This window comes from Trichomycterus rosablanca, chromosome 21 (genome assembly GCF_030014385.1).
Source record: "Trichomycterus rosablanca isolate fTriRos1 chromosome 21, fTriRos1.hap1, whole genome shotgun sequence".
In the NCBI taxonomy this organism is placed as follows: domain Eukaryota; kingdom Metazoa; phylum Chordata; class Actinopteri; order Siluriformes; family Trichomycteridae; genus Trichomycterus; species Trichomycterus rosablanca.
The window spans coordinates 15,610,054-15,633,119 of NC_086008.1; the positions used below are offsets into that span (position 1 = coordinate 15,610,054).

Consider the following 23,066-nt stretch of genomic DNA (forward strand, 5'->3'; position numbering starts at 1 on the left):
CCAAAGAAGCTGAGTGCACGTGCTCAGCGTCACATCCAACTGCTGTTTTTGAAAGATAGGCGCAGGAGTGCTGTCAGCATTGCTGCAGAGATTGAAAAGGTGGGGGGTCAGCCGGTCAGTGCTCAGACCATACGCCGCACACTACATCAAATTGGTCTGCATGGCTGTCACCCCAGAAGGAAGCCTCTTCTGAAGTCTCTACACAAGAAAGCCCGCAAACAGTTTGCTGAAGACATGTCAACAAAGGACATGGATTACTGGAACCATGTCCTATGGTCTGATGAGACCAAGATTAATTTGTTTGGTTCAGATGGTCTCAAGCATGTGTGGCGGCAATCAGGTGAGGAGTACAAAGATAAGTGTGTCATGCCTACAGTCAAGCATGGTGGTGGGAATGCCATGGTCTGGGGCTGCATGAGTGCAGCAGGTGTTGGGGAGTTACATTTCATTGAGGGACACATGAACTCCAATATGTACTGTGAAATACTAAGCAGAGCATGATCCCCTCCCTCCGGAAACTGGGTCGCAGGGCAGTGTTCCAGCATGATAATGACCCCAAACACACCTCTAAGACGACCACTGCTTTATTGAAGAGGCTGAGGGTAAAGGTGATGGACTGGCCAAGCATGTCTCCAGACCTAAACCCAATAGAACATCTTTGGGGCATCCTCAAGCGGAAGGTGGAGGAGCACAAAGTCTCGAATATCCGCCAGCTCCGTGATGTCGTCATGGAGGAGTGGAAAAGCATTCCAGTGGCAACCTGTGAAGCTCTGGTAAACTCCATGCCCAGGAGAGTTAAGGCAGTTCTGGGAAATAATGGTGGCCACACAAAATATTGACACTTCAGGAACTTTCACTAAGGGGTGTACTCACTTTTGTTGCCGGTGGTTTAGACATTAATGGCTGTATATTGAGTTATTTTGAGGGAAGAATAAATTTACACTGTTATATAAGCTGCACACAGACTACTTTTCATTGTGTCAAAGTGTCATTTTGTCAGTGTTGTCCCATGAAAAGATATACTTAAATATCTGCAGAAATGTGAGGGGTGTACTCACTTTTGTGATACACTGTAGGTGCAGTGTTATTGCAGCTATATGGTACAAGATGGCGCCCAATAGCATATGCCTCTAGGGCTCTGACAGCTTCAGAGTGCAATTATGCACAAATCGAAAAGGAAGCCTTAGCACTTGCATATGGGTGTGAGAAGTTCCATGTGTTCGTATATGGTAGAAGTATATGGGCAGAGACAGATCACCGACCACTTGTGACCATTGCAAAAAAGGGTTTAGCTAATACACCACCTAGAGTACAACGAATGTTTCTGAAGATGCAAAAGTATGACATACAGCTAGAGTACAAACCAGGAAAAGAACTGCTAGTTGCTGACACTTTATCACGTGCTTATGACTGCACAGTACCGGTGCAACATTATGAACAGGATGAAATTGTACATGTCAATCTGGTCAGGAAAAGCTGTCCAGTCTCAGATGAAATGTGGACTGTTATTGCTAGGGCCACCGCAGAGGATGAGACTCTGAAACAGGTGATTAAAGCGATAACACAAGGTTGGTCAGTGCATTCTGTACCGGCTCCATACTATCAATACAGAGATGAATTGTCTGTATTGGATGGTGTCCTGTTCAAGGGTTCAAGAATAGTGATACCCAATGTTTTGCAACATAATATGTTGTTAAAAATACATGAGGGACATCTAGGTATGGAAAAGTCTAAGAGACGGGCCAAAGCAGTACTATATTGGCCAGGCATGGGTTTAGATATAGAGAGGACCATTAGATTGTGTGAAAACTGTCAAACATATAGGGCCAAACAGAGAAAATCTATCAATGACTATCAATGTTGGAAGTAACTCAGATGTAAATAGTTATCCAGTCAGTCAAGTGCAGGAGACACCTGTAACCAAAAGTTCTGAACAGACTGAGACACAAAAGGAAGTCAGGAGGTCTAGTAGAGTGATTAAAACACCTCAAAGGCTTATTGAACAAATGTAAAAGTACCAAAATAAAGAAATTGCAAAGTAAGATACTTAGTATACAGATTGTTACTTAAAACAAGATGCAGTTTGTTCAATTGAAGTTCTGTTGAAACTGTATGTATGTTTTGTTAATGGAATCCTGTTGGTGAAAGCATATATAATGCTGGTAGACAGTAATCAAGTTTTATGCTGTTACTGTAAACATTATTCTTAACAGGAGGGATGTGATATATATCATTTACGTGATCTGCGTATCACGTTACCACTGTGTGTTGTACGTCACTGAGCTGATGTGTGTATCAGGTGACCAGCGGATAACGGTGTGTTATGTTTTAAGTGAAACGCTCCAAGTTGCGGATTAGACAATAAAGACAACACGTTCTTTATATAAATAGTGTCATTTGTATTTCTTAATTAAGTACAAAACATAACACCCCTGGACTGTCACGTGACTATCACATGTCCCCGGTCAGCCAATCCTGATCGCGCTCACCGTCTCAGGAGTTTTGATTCAGTTCAGCTGTGTTCGGTTCCATGAATCTTATTTAAACTCTTCTGTTTGTGTGTCTCGTTGTGAAGTTTTGCTGATCGTGTTTGTGTCTTTATTTCTGAATCTAACCATTACCGTGTATAATCCTTGCTGTCTTCCGTTTCCTGCCTATCTGTTTATCCTCTGTTTTTGGACTCTGCAGGGTTTTGTACACTGTTTTTGCCCATTTAATATTAAACTTTCCCTGATTTATATTCCGCGAGCGTCTGCTCAGTTTCTGCCTCGTGACATGTTGGTATTTTAATTAAAATATAAAGTATGTAAACAATCGCGATTGTCCCATTTCTAACATCATGTGAAAACGTCCATTCTAACTAACAGAATTAACCGTGAAAATCGCCCAGCACTAAATACAGTTACATAACATCAGGTAGTTAGAAGAAAGGTCTTGGTCAGTGGGAGATACTGCAGCGTCTTTCTGACACCAACTGATTAATGTGGTCGCAAGCACAGCAGACATGAGAAAATACCTGTATGTCCATTCAGGGTTAAATTTCATATGCTCGAGATCCACTTTTCTTTTTTTACTCGTACTTGGTTTGGACAAACACATGGTACCGCTGAGGTAACTTGTATTTACATAATTTAATTTCAGTCGCAAGTTCATGGAATTACCCGGTGAATTTAAAGTGACAGTATCATTTATTTAAAAATGCATCAGCACTTCATTTGGCGGGCCGGATCGAGAGTTTTGCCGGGCCGGATCTGGCCCGCGGGCCGTATGTTGTGCACCCCTGTTCTAGACCTTCATCAGTGGTCACAGTACGCAGCCCATGGGGTGCTGTTGGCTGGATATTTTTGGTTGGTGGACTATTCTCAGTCCAGCAGAGACAGTGAGGTGTTTAAAAACTCCATCAGCGCTGCTGTGTCTGATCCACTCATACTAGCACAACACACACTAACACACCAGCACCATGTCAGTGTCACTGCAGTGCTGAGAATGACCCACCACCCAAATAACACCTGACCATTGAAGAACAGCATGAAAGGGCATGCATGCAGAGAAACAGATGGACTACAGTCAGTAATTGTAGAACTACAGAGTGCTTCTATATGGTAAAATGGACAATGTGTGTAGAAACAAGGAGGTGGTTTTAATGTTATGGCTGATCAGTGTAAAATATAAAAGTACCTCCTATGCCATTTAGCATAGGAGTCTGCCATGTTGGAGTTTGTGAGCAGTAAAGTAAATGCAGGACTGGCAGGAGAAGGACATGTTCAATTTACTAGGTGTGCACTATGCATTTTCTCTTTCCGTTTTCTTCCAATTTAGCGTAGCCAGTTAGTCTTCGCATCTGAGGAGGGTATATTCGCCTGACACACGCTCCTTCCACCAACCCCCTCTTATTCACCCAATAATTTGTGCATTTGTGCATGAGGCCTGTCTCGGGCATGGACAGTCACACACTGACCTCCGCGTTCCTCCACTTCTGTACCGGCGCCTAAGTCTACTAACCAGGGTTCTTACACAGCCACTTGTAAAAAAAGTGTTTAAGCTTCCGTCAACAGGGCATTTTTAGAACTGAGAATTGTTGCTCACTGGATATCTTTTTTGCAGACTGCTGTGTAAACTCTAGAGACTCTCATGAGCACATCACACAGTGAATGCCATATCACCCAAACTACAAAAGTGTTGGGAAAGTAAGTCAAAATCAGTTATTTGTAAAATTTAAAATAAATGTTTGTGTTCCGGGGGTGATACTGAATATTCCAACTTTAACTTCTATAGTTCCTAATATTATTATAAGATATAGAAAATTTGGGAAAATCTTTGTGCGTTAGGGGCAGGGTCAAAAACCAATATGACTGCCAGTGACCTTTAACTTTTAGATAGGCACTGCATTAAAAATCAACATGCATTTGGCCGCTCAGGTGGTGCAGCGGTAAAAACACATGCTGGAACCAGAGCTGGGATCTCAAATACATTGTATCGAATCTCAGCTCTGCCTGCCGGCTAAGGCTGAGCTTCCACATGAACAACGATTGGCCTTTTGTGCAGATGGGCAGGACTAAGCCGGATGGGGTCTCTCTCATGACTGGTGCAATTATGACCTCTGCTGGCTGATTGATGGCACCTATACAGAGATGGGAAAAGAGTGCTCTCAGGGTGTGTCTCTCCGTACACAACGCTGAGCTCACTGCACTCGTCAAAGTGTAGGTGATAAGATGCATACGGCATGCTGCCCACGTGTCGGAGGGGGCGTGGGTTAGCTTCGTTCTCCTCAATCAGAGCAGGGATTGGCATTGGTGGATAGGAAGCATGACGCAATCGGGCAATTGGACGCGCTAGAAAGGGAGAAAAAGGGAGAAAAAAGGGAGAAAATGCATAAAGCATCAACATGCATTTAACCGCATGGGCTCAAGAATATTACTACAAGGTTTGTCTACAATAAATGCCAGGTAGGACTCCACTATGCAAAGAAAAAAAGCCATATATCAACAACATCCAGAAATTACACAGACCTCTCTGACTTCCCTAAAGTGGAAAGTTGTGGTGTAAAAACATTTTAAAACAATGAATGTTGTGTTCTTTGAGCCAAAGAGAACAAGGACAATCCCAATTGTTGTCAATTCTTTGAAGGCACCATTAATGCTGGGGAGTAGATGCACATTTTCAAGCAACATATCCAGTTGTCTAGATTATATTAGGCAAGAACAGTAAAAATTGCACTTTTACATCCCCTTGATTAATGCCACGTCCGCTCACTTCCAAAAGATTAAAAAACTCTACTAAAAGTTGTACTTGATAAAAACCTGCCAACCTAGAAAGTTATTGGCACCCATGTAATTCCCAAAGTCTGAATGAGTCACCTGGAAAATACATTTATGAGGTCATGTAGCTCAGATCCGGATATAAATACACTTTCCTATAAATCTATTAACAAATCCTTTCTTTTTAATTACTGACATAGGTTATGACCTCTGGATTTTTAATATTGTGCAATGTTAAGTTTTTGTTTTTTTTGAGCATGCAGAAAATAATGTCTCTATAAGCAAAGTAGTCATTTAAAGAAAAAGCTTGGTCCAGAAACTGATTTATAGTAAAAATCTCAATGATACTGTGATGACATGTTATTTAAAGCCACCAATTAGCAAAGGTCAGTTAACCGAATTCCATTTGGTTGCAACAGCTGATTTATTTCCAGCAAGAGTCCGGCTGAGATTTCTATATTTGGGTACTGAGAAACGGCACCATAACATGGGCCAGATGGGTACAGTAAACAGACATTCTCGTTCAGTCTGCTTGCATAAATTCTTATTCTTAAGGGGTATAAGGTGGTAGTCGTAAGAAACTAACAAAATATACAATGAACATTATTTAAATAAAACATGGAATGGCTTAAATGGTCAAAAAAGTTTCTGTTTGGTTAGAGAATGGTATGCCATATGTTTTTTTTTTTTGGTTTTTTTTGTGCACTAGCCCATAGAGTTTAGATTTAAAAGTTCCTTTTTTCTATTTTATTTATGCATTTTCTCCCATTTTCTCCCAGTTTAGCTTAGTCCATTTGTCTTCCGCTGCTGGGGGATCCCTGATTGCAGTCAAGGTGGGTATACTGCTGCTCAGTATACTGCTGCAGTATACTGCTGCTCAGTATACTGCTGCAGTATACTGCTGCAGTTTCTTACCACTACCACCTTATACCTCCTCCGACCCATGCACAGCCCTTTGCGAAACCCTTTTTCACCTATGCACTCCTCTATATGCTTATCAGGGTCCTTACACAGCGTTTGAAGACCCCACCCACATAGTCCGGTTATCCCGTCCTAGCAGAACCGTGTCTGCTGCAGGCACTGGCAATTATGTATGCTAGATGGCGTCCAGCAGACCAAACCGAGGAGTTAAGAATCTTGGCGCTGGTGTGCTAGCGGAATATCCCATTGCGCCACCTGGCCGCTTAGAAGCCTCCTTTAGAAGCTTCCTTTAAGCTAAACAAACAAGCTAAAACAACATGAAAAAATTTAAAATTAATGGCATAAAGGCGGCATGCTTTTATCCAAAGTGACTTACAGTACTGTGACAGTATACTGTCTAAGCAATTGAAGGTTAAGGGCCTTGTCCAAGGGCCCAACAGTGGTGGCAGTGGTGGGGCTTGAACCTACGACCTTTCGATTTTTTAGTCCAGTACCTTAACCACTAGACTACAACTGCCTGCAACACATTCCAAAAAAAGTTGGAACGGGGTAATGAGGTCGAAAAAACTAAATAATGATGTGATTCCGAACAGGTGATTGTAATCATGGTTTGGTACAAAAGCAGCATCCAGGAAAGGCTGAGTCTTTGATGAGAAAATATGGCCAGAGGATCTCCAGTTTGTCAACAAATGTATGAGAAAATTATTTAAATGTTTAAAAACAATGTACCTCAAAGGAAGTTTGGAAGGGTTTCACATATTTCTCCCTCTACAGTGCATAATATCATTAAACCATTCAAGGAATCAGGAGGAATTTCAGTGTGTGAAGCTTAAGCAAGCTTAAGCTGAACGCACGTCATCTTCAATCTCTCAGACGGCACTGCATCAAGAACCGCCACTCAACAATAGCTGATATAACCACATGGGTGAGGGATTACTTTGGCAAACCTTTGTCAAGCACTACAATACAGAGTTACATTCACAAATGTCACTTAAAACTTTACTGAGCAAAAAATAAGCCTTATGTTAACCATGTCCAGAAGCGGCGTCGACTTCTCTGGGCTCGGAGGCATCTAGGATGGACCATCACACAGTGGAAACGTTTATTGTGGTCAGATGAACCGGAATTCCAGGATGGAATGGATGCTGTGTGCTCCGGACCAAAGATGAAAAAGGACCATCCAGACTGTTATCAGCAAGTCCAAAAGCCAGGGTCTGTCATGGTATGGGGCTGTGTCAGTGCCCTTGGCAAGGGTCATTTACACTTCTGTGATGGCAGCATCAATGCAGAAAAGTACATTAGAGCAACATATGCTCTTTTTTTTCAAGACGTCATCTTTTCCAAGAACGTCCAGCATTTTTCAACAAGACAATGCAAAACCACATGCTGCACACATTACAAAGGCATGGCTGTGGAGAATTTTGAAACAAAAAATGCGACAACGACAACCCCGTACTGTTGTACATCTTAAGACGAGTTTGCAGGAAGAATGGGACAAAATAAAAGCTGAAACACTAAATCGCTTGGTATCCTCAGTGCCAAAATGTCTTTTAAGTGTGGTGAAAAGGAATGGCAACATTACAAAGTGGTAAATGCTTTACTGTACCAACTTTTTTTGGAATGTGTTGCAGGCCTGAAATGCGGGAATGGATGTTTATTAATAAATGAAATGAAGTTGAGTAGACAAAACATGAAATATCTCAGGTTCATCCTGTCTGCAATCAAATAAAAGTCAAAGTAAATGCTGTCCCAACTTTTTCTGATTAGGGTTTGTATAAGAGAGACCATAAAATACAGCAAGGATGTGTGACAAAATGTAGTTAAGCTGCACAAATTAGAAAAATGGCTATAAATAGCTAACCAGTTGAAAATGCCATATTCCACTATCAGAGAAATCATGAACTATAAATGTGGAGGATTAAATGCAGGTCCTCAGGGTCCCAGTCTATCAAAAATGCCATCATGCCACAGTACTAACTGCTGTCTTGTGCAGAACGTAATAAAATTAATACATACCGTCCTCTCCATACTGGTCATAAATGGCCCTCTTCTTCGGGTCACTCAGGACTTCGTACGCCTCTGCTATCTCTTTGAACTTTTCTTCTGCATTCGGATCTTTGTTTTTATCAGGATGGAATTTAAGAGCCATCTTCCTATAGGCCTTTTTAATCTCCTCCTCATTGCTGCCAGACTGAATGCCCAGGATCTTATAGTAATCCTTTCCCATAGTTTAGACTGATGGTCTTTTAGGAGCCAGTCTTTCTTGCTAAAGGACAATAAGGAAGACAAGTTATATTTAAAATCTTAAAAATATATGATACCGTAAGAATTATTTAACCATTTTATCACATAAAGCATTGTTACAACCTGGGATTTGTGTCCACTTGCCAAGAAACAACAGTATCTACTTGCAATAAATAAAAGAATAAATGTTAACATCAAGTAGTTTAATACCTAAAAAACAAACCTAAAAACATACTTAAAGCTGCCAACACCACATTTTACATTTAGATTGGTATTACCTGGCTGACGTGCCTTTTTAGAATTCATGTCATTTTTATCAAACCACAAGACTTATGCCACCTTGAAAAACAATAAATATAAGTGTCCTTGTGGTTTGTCAAGAAGGTTAGAGGGTTGGCCTGACCAAGGTAATTTGGTTGTAGTTCCATATTTACTACACTAAACTTCAAAGTATGTTCTGTTACTTCAAGAGTTACGCCCTTTAACCCTACTAGGGGTTAATGTATTAATTCCCTAGTAGTGAGGATGTTAAAATTTAAAGTTTAAAGTGCAAGGTGCTTGAATGAGAGTTCTATAAACAGTGTACATATGTGTGTATACTGTATTCTGTATTAAACTACATTGGCATACAAATCACTGTTTGTACAGAGATACAATATATAGAGATAGAGTATAGAGATCTAAAAATTATAAAAACATAATTTTCTAACTAGCTTTGCATAATCTTAGAATCTGTCCGTTGTTGATATGGCAGGAATTGTTTAGAATGACAGAACCCACCACCACCCCACACCCATAGATTTGGTCTCTCAAGGGTACGGCCTTGGTTTGTGTCCTTTATTACCGCTTTACATACATTCTCATGGTGTGATGACTGTAACCATTTGCTACAGATGGAATGCACTATGATAGCATGGAGATTACAGACTGAACCCTGTTCTACTGTTTTACATACACTGATCAACCGTGACATTAAAACCATCTCCTGGTTTCTACACTCACTGTCCATTTGATCAGCTCCACTTACCATATAGAAGCACTTTGTAGTTCTACAATTACTGACTGTAGTCCATCTGTTTCTCTACATACCTTTTTAGCCTGCTTTCACCCTGTTCTTAGATGGTCAGGGCCAACACAGGACCACCACAGAGTAGGTATTATTTAGGTGGTGAATTATTCTTAGCACTGCAGTGACACTGACATGGTGGTGGTGTGTTGGTGTGTGTTGTGCTGGTATGAGTGGATCAGACACAGCAGCACTGGTATGAGTTTTTAAACACCTCACTGTCACTGCTGGACTGAGTGGATCAGACACAGCAGCGCTGCTGGAGTTTTAAAATACCATGTCCACTCACTGTCCACTCTATTAGACACTCCTACCTAGTTGGTTCACCTTGTAGATGTAAAGTCAGAGTTGATCACTCACCTACTGCTGCTGTTTAAGTTGGTCATATATAGCATATACAGGGGTTGGACAAAATAACTGAAACACCTGGTTTTAGACCACAATAATTTATTAGTATGGTGTAGGGCCTCCTTTTGCGGCCAATACAGCGTCAATTCGTCTTGGAAATGACATATACAAGTCCTGCACAGTGGTCAGAGGGATTTTAAGCCATTCTTCTTGCAGGATAGTGGCCAGGTCACTACGTGATGCTGGTGGAGGAAAACGTTTCCTGACTCGCTTCTCCAAAACACCCCAAAGTGGCTCAATAATATTTAGATCTGGTGACTGTGCAGGCCATGGGAGATGTTCAACTTCACTTTCATGTTCATCAAACCAATCTTTCACCAGTCTTGCTGTGTGTATTGGTGCATTGTCATCCTGATACACGGCACCGCCATTGGATGCACATGGTCCTCCAGAATGGTTCGGTAGTCCTTGGCAGTGACGCGCCCATCTAGCACAAGTATTGGGCCAAGGGAATGCCATGATATGGCAGCCCAAACCATCACTGATCCACCCCCATGCTTCACTCTGGGCATGCAACAGTCTGGGTGGTACGCTTCTTTGGGGCTTCTCCACACCGTAACTCTCCCGGATGTGGGGAAAACAGTAAAGGTGGACTCATCAGAGAACAATACATGTTTCACATTGTCCACAGCCCAAGATTTGCGCTCCTTGCACCATTGAAACCGACGTTTGGCATTGGCACGAGTGACCAAAGGTTTGGCTATAGCAGCCCGGCCGTGTATATTGACCCTGGTGGAAACAGGAGAGTTGAGGTGCACATTTAATTCTGCCGTGATTTGGGCAGCCGTGGTTTTATGTTTTTTTGGATACAATCCGGGTTAGCACCCGAACATCCCTTTCAGACAGCTTCCTCTTGCGTCCACAGTTAATCCTGTTGGATGTGGTTTGTCCTTCTTGGTGGTATGCTGACATTACCCTGGATACCGTGGCTCTTGATACATCACAAAGACTTGCTGTCTTGGTCACAGATGCGCCAGCAAGACGTGCACCAACAATTTGTCCTCTTTTGAACTCTGGTATGTCACCCATAATGTTGTGTGCATTGCAATATTTTGAGCAAAACTGTGCTCTTACCCTGCTAATTGAACCTTCACACTCTGCTCTTACTGGTGCAATGTGCAATTAATGAAGATTGGCCACCAGACTGGTCCAATTTAGCCATGAAACCTCCCACACTAAAATGACAGGTGTTTCAGTTATTTTGTCCAACCCCTGTATATCTAGACCTCTATCAGTGGTCATAGGACGCTGCCCATGGGGCGCTGTTGGCTGGATGTTTTTGGTTGGTGAACTATTCTCAGTCCAGCAGTGACAGTAAGTTGTTTAAAAACTCATACCAGTGCTGCTGTGTCTTATCCACTCATACCAGCACAACACACACTAACACACCACCACCATGTCAGTGTCACTGCAGTGCTGAGAATCATCCACCACCCAAATACCTACTCTGTAGTGGTCCTGGGAGAGTCCTGACTACTGAAGAACAGCATGAAAGTGGGCTAACAAAACATGCAGAGAAAAAGATGGACTACAGTCAGTAATTGTAGAACTACGAAGTGCCTCTACATGCTAAGTGGAGCTGACAAAATGGACAGTGAGTGTAGAAACAAGGAGGTGGTTTTAATGTTATGGCTGATCAGTGTATATTATAATGGCATAGCAATTAGAGACCATTTTTATTTGTCCCTTTTTATATATTAGGAGCAATAATCAACCTCTGTACATTCAGTATGTTGGCTTGGCAATACATGATGTCATTGGTTCTCAACCATAGGGAACCCACGTGGAGTGTATCTTTTCCCACTGCATTACACACAGACTAGTCACGTGGTTACCACTGATTGTAGAATACCGAGGCGATCACCGACTATATAATGGCATTGTGATCACCGACTGTTCCTCACTCCACTGCTGGCAATGATGGCACGTCGGTTCCTGACTGGTGCCTCGTCCACGCACCACATGCTGGATTGGCGATCACCGCGCTACACGAAGTATAATGGCATGGTGAGCACCAAACGTAATCAAGGGAAAACCTTTCAGTTTCTGACGTCATGTCGCTTAAAAAAGACACCGGTCCCTCGATTTACCCCCCACACACCCCCTACGCCTCTAAAAGTGCGGTCTATAAAGACAGCGCAGCCTAATGTGACCGAAAATGTGCTAAAGGAGAAGAATTAAAATGATTTTTGTATGCCGTGGTTGATTGTATGATGTCTTTTAGATGTAAAATTAAGCAGTTGATTTTATTCAATGTAAAAAATTTACGAAATTACTTACTGCAATAATTAGTGCAGTGTTAACCATTTATGGCCTTGATGTGTATATATAAATACATATTACATTTCCGAACGCTGGGCACTCATTGTACAGCCGTGGAGATTCGATCCAACACCGGTAAATGCTCCATACCCACAATGGGAAGCCTAATAAATTGCGATAATGTCAACGAACACCATGTACTCGTTTAGTTCAGTTCAATAAAGCTCAAGTGCCAGACAACTGTAATCATGCCGCATTAATTTCCACCCTCGACATAGTCACACGCTGAATAAAAGCAGTAAAACTGGTAAAAACAGCTGCTTTATAATCAAAGCTTACACTGAAAAAACATATAATCTTACCGTGTCTGAATGGTCTGGTCTATATAGCGGCGCTATGCTGAGTGACTGCTGCGTTTCGCTTGTATTCCAACTCCATTGGTTTAGCCACGCCCACCTAGCAGAGCCCTACCGTGCTTTCCCCCGGTCCACCTCCACATCGCCGCCGCTTCTCATCAGCGCGTTTAATTCAGTTACCCGTTCGTTTTCAGCGACCGGTTGTTCCCTGGCAATAGACATGTCGCTTAATCTGAAGTATACAATCCACCAAATAGCATGTTTTTAGAATGAAGGAGGAGGGCAGAATAAACAAAGGGAAACAACCAACCTGGATTTGCAATCACCTTGCTAAACTCCGCACAGACAGTAACTGCTGTAGCACAGTATTAGAATTGTATAACTGCCTTATCCATATTTTCAAGGTCACCTTGCTATACATGCAGTCATCTCTTAGGAATACATTTGGGTGAGGTAAACTTTAAAACCACCTCCTTGTTTCTACACTCACTGTCCATTTGATCAGCTCCACTTACCATATAGAAGCACTTTGTAGTTCTACAATTACTGACTGTAGTCCATCTGTTTCTCTACATGCTTTTTTAGCCTACTTTCATGCTGTTTTTTAATGCTCTCCCAGGACCACCACAGAGCATGGATTATTCTCAGCCCTGCAGTGACACTGACATGGTGGTGGTGTGTTAGTGTGTTGTGCTGGTGTTGTGCCGTGTCCACTCGCTGTCCACTCTATTAGACACTCCTGCCTAGTTGGTCCACCTTGTAGATGTAAAGTCAGAGACGATCGCTCATCTATTGCTGCTCTTTGGCTGGTCATCATTTAGACCTTTATCAGTTGTCACAGAACGCTGCCCACAGGGTGCTGTTGGCTGGATGTTTTTGTTTAGTGGACTATTCTCAGTCCAGCAGGGACAGTGAGGCGTTTAAAAAACTCCAGCAGCATTGCTGTGTCTTATCCACTCATACCAGCACAACACACACTAACACACCACCACCATGTCATTGTCACGGCAGTGCTGAGAATGATCCACCACCCAAATAATACGTGCTCTGTAGTGGTCCTGTGGGTGTCCTGACCATTGAAGAACAGCATGAAGGGGGGTAATACAGTCAGTAATTGTAGAACTACAAAGTGCTCCTTTATGGTAAGTGGTTGTCAGTATGCTTTTGGCCATGTAGTATAATTCCTGGCAACTACATGACCCAGTATATTTAGTTATTAATAACTCCAGAGAATGTGTCTTTACTGTCAAGAGTCTCAAGACAATGTGCTTTACACCATATCAACTAACCATTAACATTATGCATGGTGGATGAATGTGATATAAGATTTGCACATTACTGCTCAAGCACAAAAACTGTATTTATAAAGCCCCTTATAGACTGATGTTTCACTTATATAGTTTCCAGAGCGTAAATCAGCACTGCAAAATCAGGCAAATTATTTGACTGTACAATAGCTTAACAACTGAATTGTTATGCTTTTAGGTGGTAGCACTACACAGTTACAGTACTGTTGGCCAGAACAGCTCTAGCAGTGTAGGGATATGTGAAATTGACAGTGCCACAGGGAAAGTTACTGAACTTTTCAGGATGACTCATTTAACTGCCACTTGGGTGCCAATATATAAATCTCTGGACACATGACACATATACTGTATAGACACACAAGTACACTAACAGATCTGGTGAAAACTGTTTTTAGGCTTAATGTCTTTTAATTTTGTCAATATGTCACATTTAAATATTTCAAATAATTTTAATATTAAAATATACCTGTCAACCATAACATCCTTGTTTCTACACTCACTGTCAATTTTATCAGCTCCACTTACCATATAGAAGCACTTTGTAGTTCTAGAATTACTGAAAAAGCAGGCTAAAAAGGTATGTAGAGAAACAGATGGACATCTGTTTCTCTACATACCTTTTTAGCCTGCTTTTTCCCTGTTCTTCAATATAAGTGGATCAGACACGGCAGTGCTGCTGGAGTTTTTAAAGCAAGTTAAAACAAAGCAAATTGTGTCAGGTTATTTACACATTATTAATAATGAATGCAGTATAATTGTTTATATACTTATTTTTGCTTACACAGTTAGTGGTTATTGTGTTTATTGTTTGTTCGACAATACTGTTGTCAGTACAATAGTAAGTACAGAAGCAATTATCCCTTCAGACCAAAAGGCTGCTGTGACTCAGTCTGGAAAAAAGGGTGGGAGTGGGTAGGATTAATGCACAGTAAATGGTTCTTATGACTTTAATTTAAAATATTCCACCCACCTTAACATTCTGTAAACCTTACTTGAAATGTCCGTTTAATCAAGTTCACCTGCTTTGGTGCAAATGAAAGTGACAACATGTGCATTGGAGAGGCAACTGCAAAACTACCCCCAAAAAGAGAATGGTTTTGCAGGTGGTGACCACAGACAAATACTCTCTCCTTATCCCTCCTGATTGATTCTTCTCTAGTTTTGCGTTTTGCTAGTGTCCTTGTCACTACTGGTAGCATGAAGCGATGGCACATCCATACAGGCTGTCGCAAGAAGGTTTGCTGTGTCTCCCAGCACAGTCTCAAGAGCATGGAGGAGATACCAGGACACAGGCTGTTACACAAGGAGAACCGAACAGGGCCGTAGAAGGGCATCAACCCAGCAGCAGGACCGATATCTGCTCCTTTGTGTGAGGAGGAACAGGAGGAGCACTGCCAGAGCCTTATACAGTGACCTCCAGTGAGCTACTGATGTGCAGGTTTCTGAACAAACTGTCCGAAACAGAGTCCATGAGGGTGGCATGAGAGCCTGACATCCTCTAGCAGGATCTGTACTCACAGCCCAGCACCGTGCAGCTCGATTGGCATTTACCAGAGAACACCAGAATTGGCAGGTCCATCATTGGCACCCCGTTCTCTTCACAGATGAGAGCAGGTTCACACTGAGCACATATGACAGACGTAAAACCGGCCGTGGTGATCGTTATGCTACCTGCAACATCATCCAGCATGATCGGTTTGGTGGTGAGTCAGAGATGGTCTGGGGAGGCATATCCTTGGAGGGTCGCACAAACCTCCATGCAATAGCCAATGGTATCCTGAATGCTGTTAGGTGAAAATCCTCAGAGCCACTGTCAGATCTTACGCTGGTGCAGTGGGCCCTGGGTTCCTCCTGGTGCAGGACAATGCCCTTTTTTATTATGTTTTTACCTGATTTAATTCAAATTAAACAAATTTAAATTTCCAAGGTTTGGAATTATTAATTGTTATGATTTTTGTAATTATATCCAAAAGCTTACAAAGTTTTATGACATACTATACTATTATTGTATTATTTTATTATATTATGTTAATATTGTCTGGAATTTTTAATGTTTCTTTTCTTAAAATTAGGAAATAAGGCTTTATACTCATTAAGGTTTTCAATACTTGTGAGTGCACTATTAGTCAGGCACTTATTGTAATGCTCACCATTTATAGTGACAGATAAAACAATGATAGTGGTGTGTTATATTTATGCCAAACTATACATTTCTATTGTTCTTGCTGTATTTCATTAGAAATGTAACAAATGCTTTTTAAGATATTGTTTCTAAACATTTAAAAAAAGCATTAGTTTATCACAAGAGGGTAGCAAAGTACGACGGCGTATTAGGGCCACTAAAGAAATTTTGTTTTTAATTTGTTCTGAGATTAAAGTCGATATTATTCTGAGATTAAAGTCGATATTATTCTGAGATTAAAGTCGATATTATTCTGAGATTAAAGTCGACATTATTCTGAGATTAAAGTCGACATTATTCTGAGATTAAAGTTGAAATATTATGGCCAGAGAGTGTGCAGCCGTCACAGGTTTGTCAGTTCAGAGAAACTCGGGTCTCAGTACCTGGATCGGCATGCATGCGCTGAGGGCAGTTTATAATGAGTGTTATTGTGGTTATCCAATAACCCGTGATTATTTTTGGGTGGCTGTTTGTATTGTACACTTCCATCCACATGACATGACGACTATACATGTCACTGCAATCATTTATAGCGATGTCATACGGTTTTAGTTTATCGTACGAGTCCAAAAGGCTCGGTTGAGGTACCAGCGACGACGCAGACACCGAGCGCACCGGTGCTGCACGTTCTTCTAAATAAACCCAGTTTATTACAAGGCCGTTTCATTGTACTTATACTAATAACAAACTGGTGCTGATGTGCAGGAGAGTGATGATTTCTTTATTTGTGTAACTGATATGAAAGTATAACAAATCATGAACACCCCTTATTTCAACACAAGGAGGTTGCTATGGCTATAATATTTTGACTTTAATCTCGTAATTATTTTGACTTTAATCTCGTAATTATTTTGACTTTAATCTCGTAATAATTTTGACTTTAATCTCGTTATTATTTCGACTTTAATCTCGTAATTATTTTGACTTTAATCTCGTTATTATTTCGACTTTAATCTCGTTATTATTTTGACTTTAATCTCGTTATTATTTCGACTTTAATCTCGTTATTATTTTTACTTTAATCTCGTAATTATTTTGACTTTAATCTCGTTATTATTTTGACTTTAATCTCGAAATCGAAACTTATATGACTTTATTCTCAAAAAAAAAAAAAAAAAAAAAAATTCTTTAAAGTGGCCCTAATACGCCGTCGTAAAATAAATAGACAGACACTATATATGTGAAATTATTGAATTTTTATTTTGTCAGATGCATGCATATAAACACATTTATTTTAATATAACTACAGACACAATCTCTTAAAAAGTGACTTCAGTTCCGAGAACCCACTGGCTTGGCTCAGCTCCCCATAGCTGGTGTTGAGAAGCTCAGTTCTAGATATTATCTAGTATTTGATTTCTTAAGAGAATGTACAGTTCAGCTGCATGGTATGCATCAACAGGAGCATCCCAGCCATTTTCATCAATAAGAAGAGCACAAAGCTCAAAGACTGTTTCATCACAGGGGAACTGGGATTTTGGGGTGCATTCCTCTTTGCAAACAGTGACCTCTTCTGGAAGCACATATTTGAGTTTGTCCTCCCCTGCACCATAAATCTGTGGCATGCAGTACATTAAAATTGGGCATCCTCCTGGAATTCCTGGCCTTGACCTTATTTGATGGGAGTTCCATGTCCTCACAACTTCGTCTAGTTCCTCCTGCATGAACATAAATATGTAAAACTTAGTTCAACTACTGTCCCAACAAAAAATCTGCACAGAACATTTACCTGCATCAATATATGGGACACTTGTCATTCAAAAAGCCTGTGTTGAGTCATAAGTTTAGTTAAACATATACGTCATTAAAATATTATCAAAACTTTATATTGTCAACATCTTATACCTGGCTTCAATGACCAGTTTACCAAGCACACCTACAATTAGTCACCGTGTCTCGTCTCTTGCTCCACAATTTATCAGCCAACCCATAACTTGACCGTTAGTGGTAAAAGACTGCTGGTACGATGGGCGAAGCTGATTTGTTGGTAAAGCTATTTTGGTGGTAGAATATTATCATCACAGCAGTGGCACTAACATAGTAGTGTGTTTTGCTGGTACAACTGAATGTGACAGCAATGTTGCTGGACTTTTTTGTAAGTGTGACTTGTGCCTGGAATTGTCTGCCAACAAAATAATACCTTTTGGTGGTGCTATTACATTAATAAATGTTGTAGATTAATAGACAGATTAATTACAGACTATAGCTGTTTCTGATCAAATGTAGTGAAGGTAGCTTAATAAAAACAATCTGGCAATACATAACTGATAAATATAAATACAGAAGGTGTAGCCTGTGGCTATAGAGCCTACCTGAATTAGGTTAAGGAAGCAGAACTGTATCAGATTTCTGTCCAAGTAGTCACCGGAAAAATGTCCATCATCTCTGAGCGTCTGGAAAATGTCCATCCAGAACTGTCCACTTTGTTTACGCAGAATGCCCCACCACGATTCTATGCGTTGGTTTGCCGTGCTGCATCCATAAATGAAACTTCTCTCTCCTGCGTAAGGGTCCAAGTGATTTCTGCGTAAAAACATCTGCATTTCCCTCACATGCCCATTCTCAGTACCTGGATCGGCACGCAGGCGCTGAGGGCCTGGACGCGGAGCTTCTGCAAGATGATTGGAGGATCAGTCGAAAGGCTGAATCCTGTTTTGATTGACAGCTATCACTGGGAGCTTCAGTCCCATCGCGGATTTTGTGAGTGAAGTCGAAAGAGAAACTGCAACCCATTTCAGGCCGTTTTCTTAAAAAAAGGAACGTGTGTGTTGTGCTGGTTTGAGTGGATAAGACATAGCAGCGCTGCTGGAGTTTTTAAACACCTCACTGTCCCTGCTGGACTGAGAATAGTCCACCAACCAAAAATATCCATATATAGCGTCCTGTGACCACAGTTGAAGGTCTAGAAGATGACCAACTCAAACAGCAGCAATAGATGAGCGATCGTCTCTGACTTTACATCTACAAGGTGGACCAACTAGGTGTCTAATAGAGTAAACAGTGAGTGGACACAGTATTTAAAAACTCCAACAGCGCTGCTGTGTCTGATCCACTTATACCAGCACAACACACACTAACACACCACCACCATGTCATTGTCACTGCAGTGCTGAGAATGATCCATCACCTAAATAATACCTGCTCTGTGGTGGTCCTGACTATTGAAGAATAAGGTAAAAGCAGGCTAAAAAGTATGTAGAGAAAAAGATGGACTACAGTCAGTAATTGTAGAACTACAAAGTGCTTCTATATGGTAGGTGGAGCTGATAAAATGGACAGTGAGTGTAGAAACGAGGTGGTTTTAATGTTATGGCTGATCAGTGTATATGTGTCCATGTGGCTGTATTTATTTTTTTGACTGTTCCATATGCATTGCTGTCTGAGAGCTCAAAGATGACACGCAGTGAAAAAAGTGGTTACAGACATTTGAATTTGACATTTGGATTTCTTTCAATTCTTTGAATCTTTTCATAATACTATGTACAGTAAATTGTAAATTATTTGCAATCTTGCATTGAGAGATTGAGAGCATGACACAAAGATGTCAACCACGACCCATCTTTGCTTGCAAAGACTAAGCCTTTGGTAAATCATTTTATACCCAATCATGATACCCTCACTTCACCAATTTACCTGCTTATTGTGAAATATTTTAAAATGGTGGAACATGAATATTTGACTTTTACTCTTATTTTGTCCTGTCCCAAGGTGTGTTGCAGGTATCAAGTCCTGTTCTATCATCTATACACTGGCTGTCAATTAAATTCCGCATTAATTACAAAATACTTTTACCAACTTATAAAGCACTACATGGTCTGGCTCCACAGTATCTTAGTGAACTTATTGAGCACTACAACCCAGCAAGTTCACTTTGTTCACAAGGTGCAGGGTAACTTATAGTTCCTACAATTTTAAATATCACGGCTGGTGGAATAGCATTTTCTTACAAAGCTCCACAACTTTGCAATAATCTCCCTGCCTCTGTTCGGAATTCGGACACAGTCTCAATGTTCAAGTCTAGATCGAAAACATATTCATTTCCTCAGGCTTTTGATTAGTCTTTTTAAACTAGGGGTGTGTGGCTCTGGTCCTGGATGTCTGGGGTCTGGGCAGTCTGGTGCTCTCATGTTCGTCAGATTTCTGGCTCTGTGTGTTGGCTTCTGGCTCTGTCTGATTTCTGATCTCTAGGACCGGAGCTGCCCACCCCGAATTTAGACAAAGGCGCAGAGCTTGGGGGTTCTAGGTCATAGAAACTTGTGGTGATCAGGGATGTTGGGTTGCTCTCGTTCTTCCTCTCTTTTCCAATCACTCAGTTTTGATGACAGTGGGGGAGGTGGGCGCTGATGTCATGCGAAAGCCTTCATGACTTTGTTACCTGCTCGCTCTCCCTTTTAGTTATGCTGTAATAATTAGGGGTCTAAAGCTACTCTCTGCAGAACTGATATTTTACTCTCAATGATTTCACATTTTAACTACATCTTCTGTTGTTTTACCCAGAGGTTAAAGACTGCACGTCGAGAGTGCTGTGCCGACAATGCTACTCTTGCTAGATGTGATGGCTACCTGGCTTGATTGCACCAAAAATTTACTTGTTGCACCAGCTACTCTCTGCAAAACTGACTTTTTACTTCTAATGATTTCACATTTTAACTACATCTCCTGTTGTTTTTCCCAGAGGTTAAAGACTGCACGTCGAGACTGACGGATACCTGACTTGTTTGCACCAAAAATGTCAAGAACTCACTACTGACAAATAATGAAGAACTCCAATTATTTTTTGCTAGTTATTACTTTTAGTTCAATTTAATTTTGTGTTTGTATGATTTGTGTAAATCCTATTTATTCAAATAATCCTCCAGGCCACCCAAGGAGGATGGGGGTCCCTGCTGAGTCTGGTTCCTCTCAGGGTTTCTTCCTGTATTTTTGGTCTGTTGGTCCTGGAGTCTGTAAAGTTGCTTTGAGGCAATGTCCATTGTAAAAAGCGCTATACAAATACATTTGACTTGACTTGACTTGACCAAATAAAACTTCTTTTATATTTATAAAAATGTATTTACAAAAAAATTATTTGAACTTGTATCATAAAAGTACAACAGAATTAACAAATCACTGATTCTCGTTTTTATTGTATTTTACCAAATGAATGTTATCAAAGGATGTTAAGACATGTTTTAATTATTTTGTGTAGATTAGAAGCTTGTAAAAGTTTACACAGTAAACAGTTTGTATTTTAAAAATTCTAGACTAGTCTTTGTCATAACTAAAGGAACAATGTCTAAATCTCTGTCTGTGCATTCTTGAATTTTTCGATTGCAGATAGTAGGCGTTTGAAACATCTAAGTAATAGCCCTCCTCATCCTACGCATGTCTGATACAGTAAGGCCAGTGTGTGGGGTAGAGAGGGATGACTAAGTGCTTTCTTACAGGGAAACATCAGCATCTGTTTTTTTTCCAGATGACTATACAGTTATAGTCATCTGGAAAAAAAACAGCCAGTAAATAAACAAATAATTTTTATTGAATTAGAAGGGAACAGAATAAGATAAGATTGGAGGTATGGAGTGCCCGGACTTATTAAAAATAACATAGAAAATAGAAGTGTTAAAAATTTAAAATACTTTTCAGAGGACCTTAAAAAGTATTATAAATAAGGATGTAACAATGCACCACAAGACAGTTAAAAATTGGTGCACATGTGCCACGATTCGAATCGGTTATTCATTTAAGATGAATGAATATTCAGCAGAGGGCACTGGCGCTAGTCACCTCGCCTGGTTGATGGCAGTTCACAAAGTTGCCAGGTAGGGGATTTTCCAGCCAAATTTATTTATGTGAGAATACTTTCTTTATTTGTTTCATTCATTTATTGATATAATGTTGGATTTGTTTTTAAATTTTATTTCAGTTTTTTTTTTTACACAATAAGCATTATTTGGCATAGTTTGTACCTACCTCAGAAATAAAAGGGCATTTATTATTTAGATAAATAAAAGATAAGCTCAAGCTCATTTTATAGGAGTGCATTATAGGTGTGCATTAATTTCAAAACCCCTGTTTTTGGTCATTATGCAAAGTTTACATGCAATTGAGGTAAGAAGAGAGTAACAGCAAACTGCCTAAAGAAATGTCTAGAAATCTGTAAGAAAAACACTGAACGAATGTTATTAAACAAAACAAAAAAAAAACCAGAAAGGAAACAAATTCTGCATAGAATACATTTCTAGAACGATTCATGTACAACCCCAAATCAGAAAAAGTTGGGACAGTATGGAAAATGCAAATAAAATAAAGATGCAGTGTTCCTCACATTTACTTTGACTTTTATTTCATTGCAGACAGGATGAACCCAAGATATTTCATGTTTTTTCTGCTCAACTTTACTTGATGTATTTATAAACATCCATTCCTGCATTTCAGGCCTGCAACACATTCCAAAAAAAGTTGGGACGGGGGCAATTTAGGGCTAATAATGAGGTGAAAAACTAAATAATTGTGTGATACCAAAGAGGTGATGTCAACAGGTGATTGTAATCGCGGTTTGGTACAAAAACAGCATCCAGGAAAGCCTGAGTCTTTGATGAGCAAAGATAAACACAGGATCTCCAATTTGTCAACAAATGCGTGAGAAAATTATTAAAATGTTTAAAACAATGTACCTCAAAGAAAGAGTGGAAGGGATTTGCATACGAATCAGCATTCCAGGTCTTTTTTGGAAAAAATTTACGCCGTGTGCTCCGGACCAAAGACGAAAAGGACCATCCAGACTGTTATCGGCAACAAGTCCAAAAGCCAGGGGCTGTCATGGTATGGGGCTGTGTCAGTGCCCTTGGCAAAGGTAATTAACACTTCTGTGATGGCAGCATTAGCAATGGGTGTGGCTGAACCACTAAACAATAAATAAGTGTATACATACTTTTGGCAACATATTCATTACCACTAAAGATTTGCTAAATTTCAAATTAGTTAATTATATATTTATAATTATACTTTAAATTAATATATTAGACAATATGTTATGCTAAGATACTATTATTACCATATCAACCTTATAAAGGAATGCCT

General features: G+C 40.3%; 1 protein-coding gene across 1 annotated transcript in view; it reads right to left on the reverse strand.

The window, feature by feature from the left end:
- The window catches only part of dnajb5 (DnaJ heat shock protein family (Hsp40) member B5), a 52,375-nt gene extending 39,832 nt beyond the window's left edge, over positions 1–12,543 (reverse strand). Inside the window, exons 1-2 of the mRNA XM_063018095.1 lie at positions 12,522–12,543; positions 8,196–8,445 (exon numbers count right to left, since the gene is read on the reverse strand). Coding sequence (XP_062874165.1) covers positions 8,196–8,406 — 211 coding nt within the window. The 5' untranslated portion in view covers positions 8,407–8,445; positions 12,522–12,543. The remainder of the gene's footprint in view (positions 1–8,195; positions 8,446–12,521) is intronic.
- Positions 12,544–23,066: the final 10,523 nt, after the last annotated feature.